The sequence below is a fragment of the Orycteropus afer genome, unplaced genomic scaffold (genome assembly GCF_000298275.1).
Source record: "Orycteropus afer afer isolate SDZICR_OR568_19922 unplaced genomic scaffold, OryAfe1.0 scaffold00072, whole genome shotgun sequence".
NCBI classification, from domain to species: Eukaryota; Metazoa; Chordata; class Mammalia; order Tubulidentata; family Orycteropodidae; genus Orycteropus; species Orycteropus afer.
This window is the reverse complement of record NW_006921659.1, coordinates 3,654,356-3,672,845: the sequence shown is the minus strand read 5'-3', so window position 1 is coordinate 3,672,845 and position 18,490 is coordinate 3,654,356. Positions and strand designations below refer to the sequence as shown.

The 18,490-nt window shown below is 40.2% G+C and overlaps 1 protein-coding gene across 1 annotated transcript in view; it reads left to right on the top strand.

Moving 5' to 3' along the window:
* Nucleotides 1-10,020: 10,020 nt before the first annotated feature.
* The window catches only part of LOC103197011 (coiled-coil domain-containing protein 162-like), a 128,365-nt gene continuing 119,895 nt past the window's right edge, over nucleotides 10,021-18,490 (top strand). Inside the window, exons 1-2 of the mRNA XM_042780941.1 lie at nucleotides 10,021-10,025; nucleotides 12,658-12,766. Of these exons, the coding sequence (XP_042636875.1) occupies nucleotides 10,021-10,025; nucleotides 12,658-12,766 (114 nt within the window). The remainder of the gene's footprint in view (nucleotides 10,026-12,657; nucleotides 12,767-18,490) is intronic.

The window sequence follows — 18,490 nt, the reverse complement described above, 5'->3', positions numbered from 1 at the left end:
AGCAGAAAACATCCTGCTTTTCCAGCCCCCACCTTGTAGATAAATGATTTCATTGTCTTCTGGTTTATCTATAGTGTATTTCTTTTTGCAAAAGTAAGCAGATACATTTATGTTTTCCTTTTTATGCTTTATGTACTCTTTTTTTTCTACAAAGGTACAATGCTACATAGTTTTCTTTCCCCTTTTTTTCTTTCTTTCTTTTTTTTTGTTATTGAGATATAATTCACATATCATTAAATTCACTCTTTTAAGTGCACATTTCGTAGGTTTTAGTATAGTCACAAGGTTGTGCAAGCGTCACCACAATCTATTCCGGAACATTTCCTTAAACCCCAAAAGAAATCCTGTAGTCATTAACTTCCTTTAACAATGCTTTGTAGTTTTCAGTGTACAAATTTTGCACTTCTTTTGTTAAATTTATTCTTAAATATTTAATTATTTTTGATGCTATTGTAAATGGAATTGCTTTCTAAATTTCATTTTCAGGATGCTTATTGCTCAAATATGGAACTAACAAATGACTTTTATAAATTGATCTTGAATCCTGCTACCGTGAAAAATTTATTTATTGACTCTAATAGCTGTGTGTGTGTGTGCGTATTTGTTAGGATTTTCTATATACAAGATTATGTCATGTGTGAGAGATAATTTTACTTCTTTTTTCCCAATCTGGATGTATTTTGTTTCTTTTTACTTATCCAGCTGCCCTAGCGTATGCCTCTAGTATGTGTCGAATAGAAATAATGAGAGTGGGCATTGTTGTCTTGTTCCTGTCTTGGTCTTGGCCTTAGGGGGGAAAGTTTCCATTCTTTTACCATTAAGTGCCATGTTGGCTGTAGATTTCTCATAGATGCCCTTTACCAAGCGGAGGATATACTTACTAGTCCCAGTTTGTTGACTCTTTTCCTCATGAAAGGGTTTTGGATTTTGTCTACTCTTTTGTACTTTGTTTTTTAACTTAACAATGTATCCCAGAAATCACTCCAGATCAGAAATAGAGATCTTCCCATCCTTTTTTTCATAGTTTATTCAGCCCCTCTGCAATGTTTGGGCATTTGGTATTTTCCAATATTTTGCACTTACAAATCATGCTACAATGAGCAATGTAGTGTGTATGTGTTTTCATATTTTTTTAAATTGTGATTTGGATGAAAGTTTATAGAGCAAATTGGTTTTCCATTCAACAATTCATACACACTTTGTTTTGTGACATTCATTGCAATCCCCACAATGTAACAGCACTTTTCCCTGTGTTTACCATTTCCTGTGGTCCTTCTTTCCTATCCCTTCCTGCCTTCATAGCTTTATCCCTGGGCAAATGCTGCCCTTTTCATCTCATATGGTTGATTGTTCTAATGAATGTACACATCCCTGGTATTATCATTCACCTTATAGGCCTGTCTATCATTTGGCTAGAGAGCTCTGATGGTGTAGTGATTAAAGCATTTGGTGCTAATCAAAAGTTGGTGGTTCTACCTCACCAACCACTACATGTTCCACAGGAGAAAGATGAGGCAGTCAGCTTCCATAAGGATTTACAGCCTTGGAAACTTTATGGGCCACTTCTACTCTGTCCTAAAGGGTCACTATGAGTCTGAATTGACTTGATAGCAGTGAGTTCTTGTTTGGCTGAAAGTTGAGCCATGGGGGCAAGTTCAATTCCCGGCTTGAAAGGTGTCTAGGGACCAGAGTCTCAGGGGTTCCACCAGTCTCTAACAAACCAGTAAGCCTCATCTTTTTTTTTTTTTTTTTACAATTTTGATTTTTGTTCCACATTTTTCTCCCACTCTAACCAGGATATCCAGTTGTGATCCATTTCAGAATGGTCAGCATCGGTACAAACCAAACCAAACTCACTGCCGTCAAGTCAGATCTGACTCATAACAACCTCTCCTTGGGTTTCAGAGGCAATATCACTATGGAAGTAGATTGCCCAACTTTCCTTCCAAGGAGTGGCTAGTGGATTTGAACCACCAGCCTTCTGGTTAGCAGTCAAATGCCTCAGGCACTAAGCTGGGCACTATCTAGTCTCAGGGTCATGGAAGCTGGAGTTTATGTGGTTAACTAGTCCTTTAGATTAATTGTTTCCTTGTGTCTCTGATTTTCTTCACTCTTCTTTGATCTGGGTGGTGAGAGACTAATTGTTGCATCTTAAGTGGCACTTACAAGCTTTTAAGACCCCAGTTGCTGCTCACCAAAGTAGAGAGTAGAAATTGTCTTTGTGGACTATATTATGCCAATTAACCTTGAAGTCTCCTGAGACTATGGTCCTGGGCTTCCAGGCCCAGTGATTCCAAAATCATATTTTTAGGATCAATTCCTAAAAGGGGGATTACTGTGTCAAAAGTATATGCATGCGTAGTTTTGTTAGATATTACCAAATTCACTTCCATAGGGTTTATACCGTCTTGCATTCACACCACCATTGTATGGAATGCCTGTTTTCTCTCAACCTCACCCACTGTTATACACTATTTTAAAATCTGGTAGTTTTCTAAAAATCTTCATTTCAGAGTATATTTTTATATATTTCCATGTCTATAAATATACAGCTCTGGTAGCATAGTGGCTAAGGCACTTGACTGCTAACCAGAAGGCTGGCGGTTCAAACCTACCAGTCACTCCTCGGAAGGAAGGTGGGGCAATCTACTTCTGTAGTGATACTGCCTCAGAAACCCAAGGAGGGGTTTCTATGAGTCAGGTCTGACTCAATGGCACATAACAACAACATTACTGTTTTAATAAAGTAAGTGAGCGTTTCATAGAGTAGGTGAGCAGCACGAACATGACTGCCTTTTTAGCTTACTATTACCTGACTATTAAGGGCCATAAATCATGACAGGTCCTTACCATCTACATCAGCCTCTCCCACTGTTGGATCTTAGAACTGGAATTCAGTAAAGAGAAATATTTTGGAAAATAGTCAGTAATACAAATAAACAAACAAAATCATTGTCTAAAAGATTATCAACTGAATGTAACTTAAGTGTAGAAATAAATATGGTTTTGGGAAGTTAACTTTACAGGTGGTCTTAAACATTTGTTAGGCCTCATGGATTCCATTCATCTCATCATATTCACTCTTTATCACATTTTTCTACTTCCCTACAAAAAGGGCATAGGGGCAGTATCCTCTTACTTCTTCTAACTTCACAAGGGGAGAGAGAATCACCATCTACAGTGTCAACCCAAGGCTGATTCCTGTAAGGTGGAAGTCAGATGTGCTGCTACCCTCCAACCCTTTTTTAACCAATTCTGACACCAACTGTCCCTCCTACAGCACTTTCTACTTCTCTGCTGGGTTTGGTAGTTTGTTACAATGGCCAGACAGAACTCACAGACAATGGTTATAGGGTTTATTCAGGAAATAACAGCTTACAGTTCAGGTTCAGGAACACTCAAGATATAGGTTTTCAATCAGGACAGGCTTCCTTCAATCATACCTGAAGGCACACCTCTTTGGCCTTTGGCCTCTCGGCCTGGCCTCTGCTCTGCTCAGGCAAGTATTATAAAGCTCTTTCAGCTTTGCCAATAGGTACTCCCCACTCTTCCCAAAGGCACTCAGCTTTCTCACTCCGTGGGCTGGCAAGCCTGCCCCTCTATCTTTGTACCAGTCTCTTGATTCTGCTGCCTCTGCTGCCACCATCTCTCTGCCATTTCTCTGCTGCCTCAATGCAAGGATCTCAAGTTCTAGGACACTCTCCACTTCTGCTTCCCTCTCTTCATGGCAGTGAGATTCACCCCCTTCTGCCTTTGGGGGAGCCTCATTTTAAGCCTAGCAGAAAGACAAAACTGACCAATCCCCACATTAGGGTTCCAGACACCTTATTGCCATGGTCCCACCCCCACAAGAGTGCCATGTACCTTATTTTCATTAGTAACAAGCTATCCAATTCCCTTGGTGGGCCACCGGCACATTATATTTGCACAGTCCCACCCAGTCACCTGGTGAGAGTCACAAGGACCATTGCCAGTAATTACCAAGTAATTACACAAAGAACTACCAAATAATTCACTGCACCACACTCCCTTTATTCACATTAATAAGAGAGCGCAAACTTATGAGTATGGCAAGAACACTCAATTCTCCGCTCCCACTGCCAAATACTAATATCCCACGGAAATTAAACACTGCTATAGAAAATAGGGATGGAGTTATATTGGCTTTTTAAATTCAGCCCCTCCAAATCTTAATCCAGTGCCTACTATATGTTAGGGTCATCAGGTAAGACTGAGGGACAAGTCATACTCCTGGGGAGCTTATAGCCAGTGTGTGAAAGGGAGACAGGCCCACAAGTGAATCAAATATAAGGTATTAGTGAAATTCAACAAGCTATAGAAGAAGTTCAGAGAGAAGAAAGGCTACACCTGGCTCAAAAACCAGGTAGGGCAGCACAGACAGAGGGTATTTGCAAAAGACCTGAAGGATGAGGGTTTTGACAGGCAGAGATGACCCCATGATCATTCTGAGTAGGGAGAAGAGCCTAAGACACTCTGGCATGGGAGTAAGAAAGCAACACTGGAACCAGGAAAAGATGAGGAGCCCAGTTTAATAACAGCTATGGTTTCCACATATAGTTGACACACAGAATCCTTTACTCAATTAATTTAATCTTATGGAGAGTACCAATCTATAAAACAGATGTAAGTGGGGTGTTATGGTTGAAATGGAGGTTGAGAGGTTTATGAGTCACCCTCTCAGAACCATCCGAGTAGCACATGTTGAAAATCACTGGACTAGGGCACTGGGAGGTGGAAGGGAGGCATTAGAGTAATAGCCTGGAAAGATTTGAAACAGGAAGAGTGTGGGAAGATATTAGGGTAATAGCTTGGAAAGGTAGTTGGGACCATAATGTGGGTACCCTGAAAGACCCAGCTCAAATGTCATCTCCCCAGAGACTTTTCCCACTTTCTCAGATCATTAGTTACTATATATTCTACATATGGAATCATTTGCACCTTAATTATAATTTTTTCCATATTATACCACCTATGGGCATAAGCACTGTGTATTTTTTGCCTCTATGTCTGCCTGGTATTTAGTAAGTACTGTTTGTTGAACGATTGCTGAATTTGTGCTTAATAGAGATAGAAAATGATGAAAAGGTTTTGAGCTGAGGAAGGTCCTGGTCTGAGATTCTCATTAGAGTTTGGTGGATTGAAAGGGAGATAGATAAGTTAGGAAGACTAGTGGGCAAAAGAGGTGAAGGCTTGAGCCATGGTGGCAGCAGTGAGGATGAACAGGAGGGATGGGAGAGCAGTATTCCTGGGAGCATGAAACCTACAGGCTTAGGTCAAAGCCAAGGAATGAGTCAAGCGGCAAGGTTGAAGATTTCTATGAGGTTGCCATTCTCAGTTACCCCTCACCCTCTAAACCTACAAATATCCTTCCTTCTGGATTCAGAGTGTGAAGTGTTCCTTTTCCTGTTCAAGTTCAATCCGTCCTACCAGCATTCTTGACTGATTTCCTTCCATATCTTCTGGGACCTTGTTTCACCAATTGTCTTCTTTACTGCATTTTTAGCCTTTTTCTCTATTATCCCCTTCCACGTGGTTGTAGGCAGGCTAAATCTTTCTCATCCTTTGTAGAAAGGTTAACTGAATTCTATAGTGCTCTAATTACAACACTTTCCTCTTAGTCAGTCTCTTTTAACTCTCCATCTCCATTATAGTTTACTATGTAGTCTATCTTCCATCTTACCACCTCCCTGAAGCTTCTCTCACTAGAATCAACAACTTCCTAATTAATAAATCCAGGGGACACTTTTCCATCATTTTACTTGATTTTTTCTTCCATCTAATGCTTTGACTACTCCCTTGACCTTGAGACTCTCCATCCTCAGCGTCCTTGACTCCACTCTCTCCTGGATCTCTTCTACCTTTTAAAGTGTTCCTTCCCAGAATGGGTTAGAGCTCTCTTCTGTCCCCACATCTTACATGTTGGTGTTCCCCTGGATACTTTCTTTGGATTTTCCCTCTCTCACCTTGTGTGTCCTTCCTGGGGGATCTCATCAACACTTGAGGTTTAAAGCCTCCAACAGTGTCTACTTCCAAATCTGTCTCTTCCTGAAATCTCTCCCTGAACTCCAAACTAGCATATCAAAATGTCTCCTAGACATCTTTTAAATGTCCCACAAACACTTTACATTATTATGTCCAAAAAGGAAATGATCCTTCTCCCATCTGTTTCTCCAGTATTTCCATTCTTGTTTAAGGCACCGCCATCTGAGTAGTCATTCAGTTCTAAACCTGAGCATTATTCTCTTCTCCTCAGCCTTCCTTACCTTAAACTAATCAACATTTTTTGGCCAATATCACCTTCTAAATATTGATTGAATATGGCCCCTCTTCTCTATTCTCCCTGTCTTAGTTTAAACTCTCATTATCACTCATTTGTGTGATTGTAATGGCCTTCTAACTAGCCTCCCTCCCTCCAGTTCCATGCCTTACTTCACTACATCTTTCCCCAATAAAATTTATTCCATACACAGTGACTAGAGAAACCATGCCTCCTTGATTAAAACTCTTTAGTGGCTCCTTGCAGCCCAGAGGTCAAAGAGCTTCTTAGCCAGTAACGCTAGATCTTCATGCTTGGCCCCAGTCCTCTGTCCTGCCATTCCCCTGCATTCTGTTTGAAGTTCTCAATATTTTGTGCTGTTTCATATTTCTAGGTTTCTGCTCGTGCTTTCCCCAAATATTTTATCCTCACCCTATCATACCCTATTTCCCCTTTTATATTTTTGCCTGGAGGATACTACTCCTCCTCCAAGATTCAGCTCAGTCATCACATTTCCCAGGAAGTGTCTGTGACTTGCTTAACTTAGCTAAAGTGCATTTGGTGACTACTTCTTCACACAAGAGCCAGTTGGTGGGGGAGGGGTAATTATATATATGGAGCCCTTGTGGCGGCTGCTAACCAAAAGTTGGCAGTTTGAACTCACCAGCTGCTTTGCAGGAGAAAAACGGGGCGGTCTGCTTCTGTAAAAATGCACAGCTTTGGAAACCCTATGGGATGGTCCAACTCTGTCCTATAGGGTTGCTATGAGTCAGAATCGACTTGTCAGCAATGAGGTCACAGCAACCCCTCCTTGGGTTTCTGAGGAGGTGTCACTACGGAAGTAGATCACCCAACCTTCCTTCTGAGGAGTGGCTGGTGGGTTTGAACCACCAGCCTTCTAGTTAGTAGTCAAATGCCTTAGGGACTATGCCATCAGAGCTCCCATGAGTCAGAATTGACTTGTCAGCAATGAGGTTTTTTTTTTTTTTTTTTTTTTTTTTGGATTCCTGGAAAAGAGCATAGAGACAAAACTAAGAGTCTTAATTTTCAACATAAATAGATTTTCAAACACAATTAAAAATATATGAACAGCAGAAGATAAATTAGACAACTGGGACCTCCTAAAAACTAAATACTCATGCTTATCAAAAGATATTACCAAAAGAACAAAAAGAGAATCTATAGACTGGGAAATAATCTTTGGCAAGGAGATATCTGACAAGGATCTAATCTCTAAAATATATAGAAAACTTTAACAACTCAATGACAAAAAGATAAACAATCCAAACAAAAATGAGCAAAGGGCATGAACAAACACTTCACCCAAGAGAACATTCAGGCAGCTAACAAACACATAAAGAGATGCTTGTGATCATTAGCTGTTGTTGTTGTTATTTGCCATTGAGTTGGACCCGACTCATAGTGACCGCTCCTTGGGTTTCCAAGGCAGTATCACTACAGAAGTAGATTGCCCAATCTTCCTTCCGAGGAGTGGCTGGTGGGTTTGAACCACCAGCCTTCTGGTTAGCAGTCAAGTGCCTTAGGCACTATGCTACCAGAGCTCCTAAAGAGATGGCCCAGCTACCTGGGGGGAGCAGCTGGTGGGGGACATGCAAATCAAAACTACAGTGAGCTACCACCTGACCTCTGCAAAAATGGCACTGATAAAAAAAAAAAAATAGAAATCAACAAGTGCCAGTGAGGTTGTGGGGAGACTGGAACTCTTCTACACTGTTGATGGGATTGTAAAATGGTACAACCACTATGAAAAATGGGATGGTGCTTCCTCCAAAAGCTAGAAATAGAAATACCTCGTGATCCAGCAATCCCATTCCTAGGTATACATCCTAGAGCTATAAAAGCTGTGATACAAACAAGCATATGCATGCCCATATTCACTGCAACATTATTCACAACAGCAAAAATATGGAAACAATCTGGGGCCCATCAGTGGATGAATGGATAAAGAAGGTGTGGTACATACATACAATGGATTAATATGCTACTAGAAAGAATAATGATGAGTCCACAAAACATCTCATAACATGGATGAATCTGTAGGGCATTATGCTAAGTGAAAAAGTCAATCACAAAAGGACAATATAGTCTTACTTTTACAAAAAGCCAAGAATAGGTATGTACACATCAAAGCAACCTTTGATGGTTACCAGAGATGGGAGAGAGAGGGAGTCAGAATCACTTGCTACATAGTAGAGACCTGTTATTTCTGGTGATGGGAAATGTAATACCCAAAATGAGGGAAGTCAGCATAACTTGACCAAGGTAAATGAAGACACTGAGAGTTATGTAAGAATAAAGGAAATTAGTTAATGTTGTGACATATACAATTTGCAACAATAATAACAACCAAAGACTATGTCTGTGATTACAGAAGTAGATATGTCTCCTATATGTGTATAGGAAGTTATATATGAGTACATGCACATGCATATATAGGTATAATTGTAGCATAAGTATGCATATTTGGGTGTATGCCACAAGATCTCCTACATATATATTCATCTATATAATAAAGTGATAGGGGACATAGCTACAGAGACTTCCTAGACATATCCAAACACCTCATGGAATTAGTTTACTGGATTCAAAGGCTTGCAGCCATAGTCTGGATCTGAAACTCTCATACACTGCTGATGAGAATGCAAAATTATAAATCGCTTTGGAAAACAGTCTGGCAGTTTCTTAAAGAATTGAACATGTACCTGTTACATGATTCATCCATTCTACTTCTAGGTACTTAACCAAGGGACAGGAAAGCACATATTCAAACAAAGACTTATACACAAATGTTTTATGGCAGCTTTATTCATAATAGCCAAAAACTGGAAACAAATGTAATGTCTATCAACAGGTGAAGGGGTAAACAAATTGTGGTATATCTATATAATGGAATACTGGTCAGAAAGAAATGAACTATTGATATACTCAGTAACATGGATGAATCTCAAAATAATTATGCTGAGTGCAAGAAGCCAGACCAAAAAGAAAAAAAACAAGAATGCATACTGCATGATTTCATTTATATAGGATTCTAGGAAATACGGTCTAATGTATAGGGACAGAAAGCAGAGAAGTAGTTGCTTGAGGAGGAAGACAAGATGAGTATGATCATTATTTTTATTGTGTTGATGGTTTCACAGCAGTATATATATGTTTAAACTTATCAAATTGTATACTTTAAATATGTGCTATTATCTGAATTTCAATTGTGTCTCAATAAGTCTATTATTTGGAAGAGGAGAAGAGGACTAGGGAGATGCATGTTGATAGAGCTGAATGCAGAGGGAAGAATCAAAAGGATGAGGATTAGAGTGAGGCCATTGGATCCTGGCAAAAGCTCACTGCTATTCTCGCAGTTCTGCCGATGGGGTTAGAGTAGAAAGCCAGAGTTAAGGAACAGGAGGACGACAGAGGAGCAGAAATATTGTGCATTTAGTGCTCTTAAGAAATTTGGTCAGAATTGAGGAGGATTCTTAAGAAGGTAGCAGGATTAAAGAATATGATAAAGGATAAAAAATATGCGAACATATGGGTAGGAAGGGATTGGAAGGGAGAATGCAATTGAGGATACAAATTCAAAATGGGCAGGGTTGGGATTCCTGAGTGTGAGTGAGGAGCTTGGGGAGTCAGGAAATTAACATTTTAATTCAGCATCTTTTATGATCCAGAAAGTGAGATAAGTGATATAATTACACAATGTCATGGAATCCTCTCAACAGTCCATGAGGTATGTGACATCATCCCCATTTTCTAAGTGAGGAAAGAGGCTCTGAGAGGCTGAAGGGTGGAGCCAAGATCATCAGCTAAGTGTCTCCACTGGGATCTGAGTACGGAGCTTGTGCTCTCTTCCCACTCCTCACTCATGGCCTCCTGAATGGTATATGCTCCTTTCTCCAAGGTCTTCACAAGAAACCAAGTTGGAAACTTTCAACTTTTTACCTGGGATTTTTTTCCCCCCTCTTTTATCTGCTCTCTCCTTACCTCCACTTCAGTAATTCTGATATGGATAAGTGCTTATTTCTTTATTTAGAGAAAAATTAATCTTTCCTCTGAAGCTATAACCTTTTTATTTTAGTTGATAGTTTAGCAGGGGAACAAAACCTGAGAAAGACTTCCACCATCATTACTCTGCAGCTCCACAATCAATAAGATTATTGGAAGATAAGGACTTTTCTTCATTATCCCTACTTCCCTTCTCCTTATTCTTCACTCCTTCTCCAGTTCTCTCTCCTTCCATCCCACCACTCCCTCTCCTCCCTCCACCTCTCTCTCCTTTATCATTATGTTGTCACAGTGGCATGTGTAGTCCACTTCCATCTGCTTAGGCTATGCCAGAATCTTTACCGTCACCATTTTCCAGATCTTGCAGTCATGAAGTCCATCAACAGTATTTGAGAGGCCACTCCAATTAGCCACTCTCTAGAATGGAGAATTTTTCTTAGAGCACTTTAGAAAACTCTATTCTGCAAATAGTCACACTTAGTACCTAACTCTTTTTTTTTTTTTTTTTTTTTTTATTAGGATTTGGGTGAAGATTTACAGAGTAAATTCACTTTTCATACAGCAGTTCACATATACTTTGTCTCATGTCATTGACCAAAATTTACAATGCAGCAGCTCCCCTCCCACTTCCTCCCCATAGTTACCTCCTCCCAGTGTCCATCCCTTCATACTCTTCGAGAGGCCCATTGTCTGCCAACCCTGTATATGATCTTGGATACACTCTCCATTTAGACATACATAATTGTTTAGCTTGTTCACCCATCTATCCGTCCCTATACCCATGTTTGCTTTCATTGACAACTCAGTATTGTATTTACAAAGGGGTTCAAATTTTTGTTTGTACTGCCCATGTAACTCTCTCTGTCTTTCTCATCCTCAATGCTGCCATATTGGTCACTCACATTTGGTAGTACCTAACTCTTAAGTGTACTAAGTAGTGTCTTCCCCTTCTCTTCCCTTCTCTTTCTCTCCTCTCTCTCTCCCCCATGTTACCCAGGAATTTACAGGTATTTAGGGTCTCAGTTATGGCTGTGAGATAATTTTGGAGCTAGTAGTACTGTAGGATTTACAAATCTAACAAATTTAATACACTTTGTTTTAAAATATTTTAGGAAGTAAGTGCAGATCTGAGAAATCATGGTGGGATGGGTTCAACCAGAAGATATTCCAGAACTGTGAATGGCATAGAGAGCTTGCTGTCAGCCTCAACTCCAAAAGTCCCAGACACTCTTACACATTCTTCAGAAAGATTCCAGGCTATCAAAAGGTACTACTGAATTGTTCAAAATAACGAAATTTTCCTCTTCTAAGTCAGTTAATTACATAACATTATGGGATTGAAGGAGACCTAAACTCCTAGAATGACCAACACATGTTTAGTTCTGAAATGAACTATTGATTTTCATATCTTGTATGAAAACTGAGAAGTCCCAACTCCATCCAATATATTCCAGTCTACAAAGGAGAGTCAACTGTTTCTAATTTCAACCTATTCTCTTTTTCCTCTCCTCCTGTTTTTTCTTTTCTCTCTTCTTCCTCCTCCCTTTCTTCTCTGTCCGTATATATTAAAAACTCCAAAAAGGTAGAACACAAAGAAGACTTCTAGGCCCCTCCAAATCTTTCGTATCTATCTTAAATTGAGAAGTGCAACATATGAGCATTGTTTAAGATAATAGGATGGTACATTATCAGACATAATAGCCTTAGGAGCTAAATTTCTAAATTTCTAAAGAGAAATATCTACCAATAAGGGGGATACTCTGTTACATCTTGATCTCTCTTCACATGACAAAGATATTTATATTTTATAGTAATTATGAATACTCTGAGGGTTTTATTGAGGTATCCTATTGACATTTTAATTTAATTCTGACAAATTTAGAATTAAAAAAAAATAACAGACAAAGCTACTCCACTGCTCAAGATGCCATTTATCTGAAACGTGGCCAGGGTTTACATGGCTTAAGCCTACATTTCCAGCATGTGAGTGGAAGATTTAAAACTAATATGTCTTAGTGAAAGAGCTCTTGGGAGTCCATTGCAGTCTGGTAACCCCTAGAATTCAGGTCAGGAAGGCACAAAAGAGTCTGGCTCTGAACTTTGTGACCAAAGAGGGACTACTGATGAATGCTTCAGGCACAAGGTGTTCCCTAAGGTGACATGTTGCTTCCGCAGTGATCATCAGACACACTTACAGCAGGTAGCACCATGGAGACAGAGCCACTTAACCTTCTGCTGCAATGCCAAGCACACAGTCCAGGTGTTCCTGTCTTCCAGAAAGCTCTCAGGTTGTCTTCTTATTGCATATCCACTTACTTCTTGCTTTTGACTCAGAGATCTCTCTCTTTCCTTGCCAGGGCTCCAGAAGCTTTTGTGTCTATTCAGCTAGAAAAGGTGGGGCTGCGGGACAAGATGCTGAACACTTTCCTCCTCAAGAAGCAAACCATTGACAGGATGGAGAACCCTGTGAGTGTGTCATGAGAAGACCATCCCAAAACTCTCGTTCTTTTTTTACATTTGAACAAATAGAAATTCTTGACTTGGAATTTGGTGCCTTCAGCCTATTTGGATAGGACCATTAAAGAACTAGAAAGGAAAGAAATAGAATGGAACCAATCCAAGCTAATAGTGGTGTAATTTTTTAAATGTGTGCATTCTTGCAAGGCTCCATTTTGTTTTGTTACTTTATAAACCCACAAGTGTTAGCACCTGCCCTGCACTTGAGACGACTCCTGAATAATACAAGTTGAGGAAGGGCTCTTACCCTCTAGTCGCCTGTTGTCTTGATTCTTCAGATACTACGGCCATGTTTCCATTTAAGGGGTTTATATTAGCCTAATCTGTTGAATAAAAGTATAAAGCTCAACCCTTGAATCAGGTGAATTTTGTAAATATCATTTCATTGTTCATTACTCTTTGGATGAGGAAATCATTAAGCTAATGCATAGTTATTTTGGAGAAAAATGATAAGGGTTTCAATCTCCAGGCTTTGTGACTGAAAAGACATGTCTTCCATGATATCCATGTTACCTGACCCAGTCCTACAAATAAAATATGATGGAGGCCAGAACTTCCAGATGACTACTAACCCATGCTGGAGGCAAAGGGATCCATCCAATGAACAATTCTCAAAAAATATCAACCAAGTGAAAAATGCAAAGGCTCATTAACTTCCCTTTAGGGTTATCCTAGGTCTATCATATTAGAAAGAGCTCAGTTTTGTCAGGATCTGGGATTTTACTTTATTTACAAAGTAATAAGTTAGTCTGTTATTCTTCCATTGATGCAGGCGGAAGTCACAAGACTCTTTATCACTCACAGCAGAGCAGGGAACATGAGCTTTATATTTGTGTCAGTTCCCTTTGTCTCCTAAGTCCCATGAAGGCCATGTGGATTGACTCAGATGCACACAGGGAGTTTGTATCATAGTTGAGAAACATTGATATTTGGGCAGCCACCCCTTCCTTAGCAAACCTGCTCTTGCTCCCAGAAGGAGGCATTACCTCATCCCTCAAGGTTGCTTGCTCATTGTGAACAACCCAGGGAAATGGCCAGGTAAAGAGTAGTGAGGCCCTTGCTTTCTTGGCAAACTCAGCAGGATGTAGAGGAGGGAAAGAGACCCATAGAGGACTGTGTTTCAATAAGTATACCTTCAGAAAAATCTCTCAACTGTATGGCTTTCCTTACTTTACGTCTGATCATATATACTGGGATGGGTAGTTCTTGCAGATGACTGTCTGATATAAGAACTATCATTCTTTTTTGTCACAGAATGAAATTGAGAAAGTCAAGAGAGATGTTATAGTTGAATATTGTCAGAAGTAAGTATAGAATATGTGAAAAATATATGTTGATTTCTCTGGCTCTAACTTCAATAAGCAGAAGTATTATGTGTAGAAATCCAGACAATGACTAGGGTAGTTTGTGTTCGAATAAATCAGCAGTCATTGAGTCAACTCTGACCTATGGTGACCTCATGGGTGTCAGAGTAGAATTGTACTCCATAAAGTTTCCAGTGGATGGTTTTTTGGAAGTAGATCTCCAGTCCTTTCTTCCAAGGTGCCTCTGGGCAGACTCAAACTCCAACCAGGGCTTCAAATGAGTTTATTCTGGTTCAACCTTCTACTGAGAATTTTCATTTCTACTCCAGATATACTGAATCAGAATCCAAATTTTAACAAGATCCCCAAGTGATTCTTATGTACACATAAGAATCTTACTAGAATATAGACTGTCATTCAGTGATTCTAGGGCGGCAATGTTCTCAGCAGAGGTTTGAACTGGAATGAACGTGTTTGAAGCCTTGTCTCCAACCCTCTTACTGGCAGCTGAGCTTGTTAACCATTTACACCACCAGAGACTCAAAATAAACCATAGTCTTATTGAATAAAATCAAGTTAAATTAGTCTTCTCTGGCAACAGAAAAGCCTCAGAAGTGAAGAATAGAAGGCTCTTTGAAGATGTCCAAGGAGCTCTGGTGGCACTGTGTTTAGGGCATTGGGCTGCTAACCAAAAGGTCAGCAGTTCAAACCTACCAGCTGCTCCATAGGAGAAATATGGAGCAATCTGCTTCCATGAAGATTTGTTGTTGTTGTTACGTGGTGTCACGCCAGACCCAACTCACAGTGACTCTTCCTTGGGTTTCCGAGGCAGTATCACTACGGAAGTAGATTGCCCAGTCTTCCTTCCGAGGAGTGGCTGGTGGGTTTGAACCGCCAGCCTTCTGGTTAGTAGTCAAGTGCCTTAGGCACTATGCTACCAGAGCTCCCCCATAAGAATTTACAGCTTTGTAAACCCTATGGGGGTTGCTATAAGTCAGAATCCACTAGATGGCAGCGGCTTTGGTTTGAAGAGGTCTGTGCCTTTGCCTTCAGGCAATAGCAACCTTACCCTGATGGAAATTTCTTCTTGTCAGAGGTGCTTTATTCTCTTTCCAAAGTCCTCCAGGGAAATAGATCCTGGAACTTTGGTGGGTTGTGAAACAACTTGGATTTCCCTTCAGGAGATAATATCTCTTTTGGTTTTTAGGTTTAACCACCACATGTCTCACTATGCTCTCCGGGGTCAGATCATGGCATATTGCAATAGCCTGAGAGCCCTGCTAGAAGATTTCCCTACAATCAGGAATACTTTTTTCATGGTGGGGCAACCACAAGAAAAGAAGGGGTTGAGAGACTCCAGGGAAGGCCTCAAGGCTGACCCCAGGTACGCAATTTCCTTTAGAACTTGTTACTTCCCATCTCCACACCCCCCATCTCTCCTCTGGTAGAGGAGTGTTGATTTGGTATGGAAACCCTAGTTGCCTTAACTGCACTTAGACTTTGAGTCTAGAAAGACAAAAGAAAGAGTTAACACTCCAGGAATTAGAGTATCTTTGTATTTGAACCCAGGAGTTCTTTGTTGTATGGGCTGTTTGACTCTTTTTCAGTCTATGCAGTTTTATTTTCCCCTGGGGAGCCCAGAGATTTTCATCAATCACACCTTTTTACATAAGCCAACATCTAAAATAAACAAATAAGTAAACTTGATCTTGATTTGTCCTGGCTTCAAGTGTTCTATTCAATGGAGTAGAGAAAATATTCAGAAAAAACAAATGATAAACCAGTGCCTTGGAGAAATCAGTGTCTTTCTGTGTATTTCTCTGGTAGAAGGGCAAACTGACCTTGAGTGCCATTAAGTGATAGAACAGAGCTGCTTCCAGACAATTTTCCAAATGTTCCTAACTCAGCCTACCTAGCCTTCACCCACCTGGATGGAGGAGTTAGCAGACTTTTGCAATCTGTGGTCATGTTTCTTAAAAAAAAAAAAAAAAAAAGTGTATGTTACAAGGTTCTGCAGTCTCCAAGAGGGAGCAAAATTACCTTGTAAAATGAGCTTACCTCACTCTCTCCCCAGTAGCATGGATCTTAGTGCTGATAATAGGGGTACTTAATAAATATGGTTCTAGAATACAGACAAAAGGGAATTGAAACACCACTTGTGTCAGATCGCCCTTTGACTCACTCATTCATTCATGCGTACATGCATTAGTCAGCCAGCAGTATTCAGTGCTTGCTAGTATCAGCCATTCTGCTCTGTGCTAGCGATACAGAAGTGAGACTCTGACAACAAGGTCAGTCCAGTGGGGGAGAAAGCTCTAAAAACAAGTAACTTCAAAGACAGTATGTTAGAGGGATGTTAAAAGTTCTGTGAAAGCACAAAAGAGAGAATGCTCAGCTTTTCTTCTGGACCTTAAGGGAGGAATTTAAGGAAAAGGTGACAGTCAAGTTGTAGTTCACCAAGAAAATGGGCATGGTAGAATGGGCCAGAGGATAAAAGTTGACATCCTTAGCCCTTGATTGATAGTTGTCTATTAAAACAGGAGGCAGTCCTACTTTGATGTTTATAAAGTGCCCAGTTTGTGGATACCAGTGTTTTGTATCATGAGTTCAGTCAGTGCCTTCACCTTGGGAAGACTTCAGATTTAACTAAGGATGGGAGAGTGTACTTGAGGGGGGCTGGGCAAAGATATCTCAGCAGACTATTTTGCTAAAGGGTTTGATTGAGCACCTGCTACCTGACAAGGCTGAAGTGCATCTTTTTCTCATATTAAACATCACAAGATAATCCTCAAAGACTTCTTAGCTCTATTATCTTAAGATTTCTTGTCATTCATCCATTCAGGAGCCCAATAAACCAACTATAAACTCCATCTTCATTTGAGATCAAACTTCAAAAACAGTTTACAGAAGTCTAATCAGGAGTTCGCTACAGTTGGCTTTAAGATAAAATGTATTTAGGAAGTCTATTTTTGTTTCTAGGAGCTCTGGTAGCACAGTGCCTAAGGCACTTGACTGCTAACCAGAAGGCTGTCAGTTCAAACCCACCAGCCACTCCTTGGAAGGAAGATGAGGCAATCTACTTCCACAGTGATACCGCCTCAGAAACCCAAGGAGGGGTTGCTATGAGTCAGGCCAACTCGACAGCACATAACAACAACATTTTTGTTTCTAACCTGTTTCATTTGTAGTAACCAAGTAAAGAGAATGTGGAGAGGAAAAATATCTCTAACTTGAAGTTCTCAGTGTATTCCTTTTTTGTCTCTTATGGATAGTTGTATGTTTCCTAAAGATGAAAGTAATCAGTCAGTTAGTGTGGAGAGCCGAGAGCCCTTAATCATCTGGTTAACTAATGCCTGATAATTTAAGGTAGGGTGTTGGCCAGAAAAGTGTGAGCAAAGTGAGTGCCCACCCGGAGCCCAAGTCCCATAGCTAGGAGGTAGATGAGCTGTAGCTAATACAGATTCAGGGTTTCTTTACAACACCTACCTTCTTCCCAAACTCTTGATATTTAGATATAACCTTTTTAATATAAAAGAGAGTCTATACTCAAATATTGTATTAGTCCGTTATTGTAAAAGTTAAGGAAATGTTTATATATTGGAGGACATTTTCTTTGTTGGTTACCAGGGGTGGGAGGGAAGGGGAGGGAATGCTGTTAGATAGATAGAGATAAATATTGATTTGGGTGAAGAGAAGGGCAATGTACCAAATGTGAGTGACCAATATGGCAGCATTGAGGATGAGAAAGACAGAGAGAGTTACATGGGCAGTACAAACAACAAATATGAACCCCTTTGTAAATACAATACTGAGTTGTTAATGAAAGCAAACATGGGTATAGGGACGGATAGATGGGTGAACAAGCTAAACAATTATGTATGTCTAAATGGAGAGTGTATCCAAGATCATATACAGGGTTGGCAGACAATGGGCCTCTCGAAGAGTATGAAGGGATGGACACTGGGAGGAGGTAACTATGGGGAGGAAGTGGGAGGGGAGCTGCTGCATTGTAAATTTTGGTCAATGACATGAGACAAAGTATATGTGAACTGTTGTATGAAAAGTGAATTTACTCTGTAAATCTTCACCCAAATCCTAATAAAAAAAAAAAAAAAGGGAGAGTCTATACTAAGGAGGGGGAAGAGGTAGTTCAGTAATAGAAATCTCAGTTTCCATGTGGGAGACGTGGGTTCCATCTCCAACCCATGCACCTCATGCATACTATGAACCACCTGTCAGTGGAGGCTTGCATGTTGCTATGATGCTGAAAAGGTTTCAGTGGAGCTTTTAGACTGAAATGGACTAGGAAGAAAGGCCTGGCAATCTACTTCCGAAATCAGCCAATGAAACTTCTTCGGTCAATCTGCAA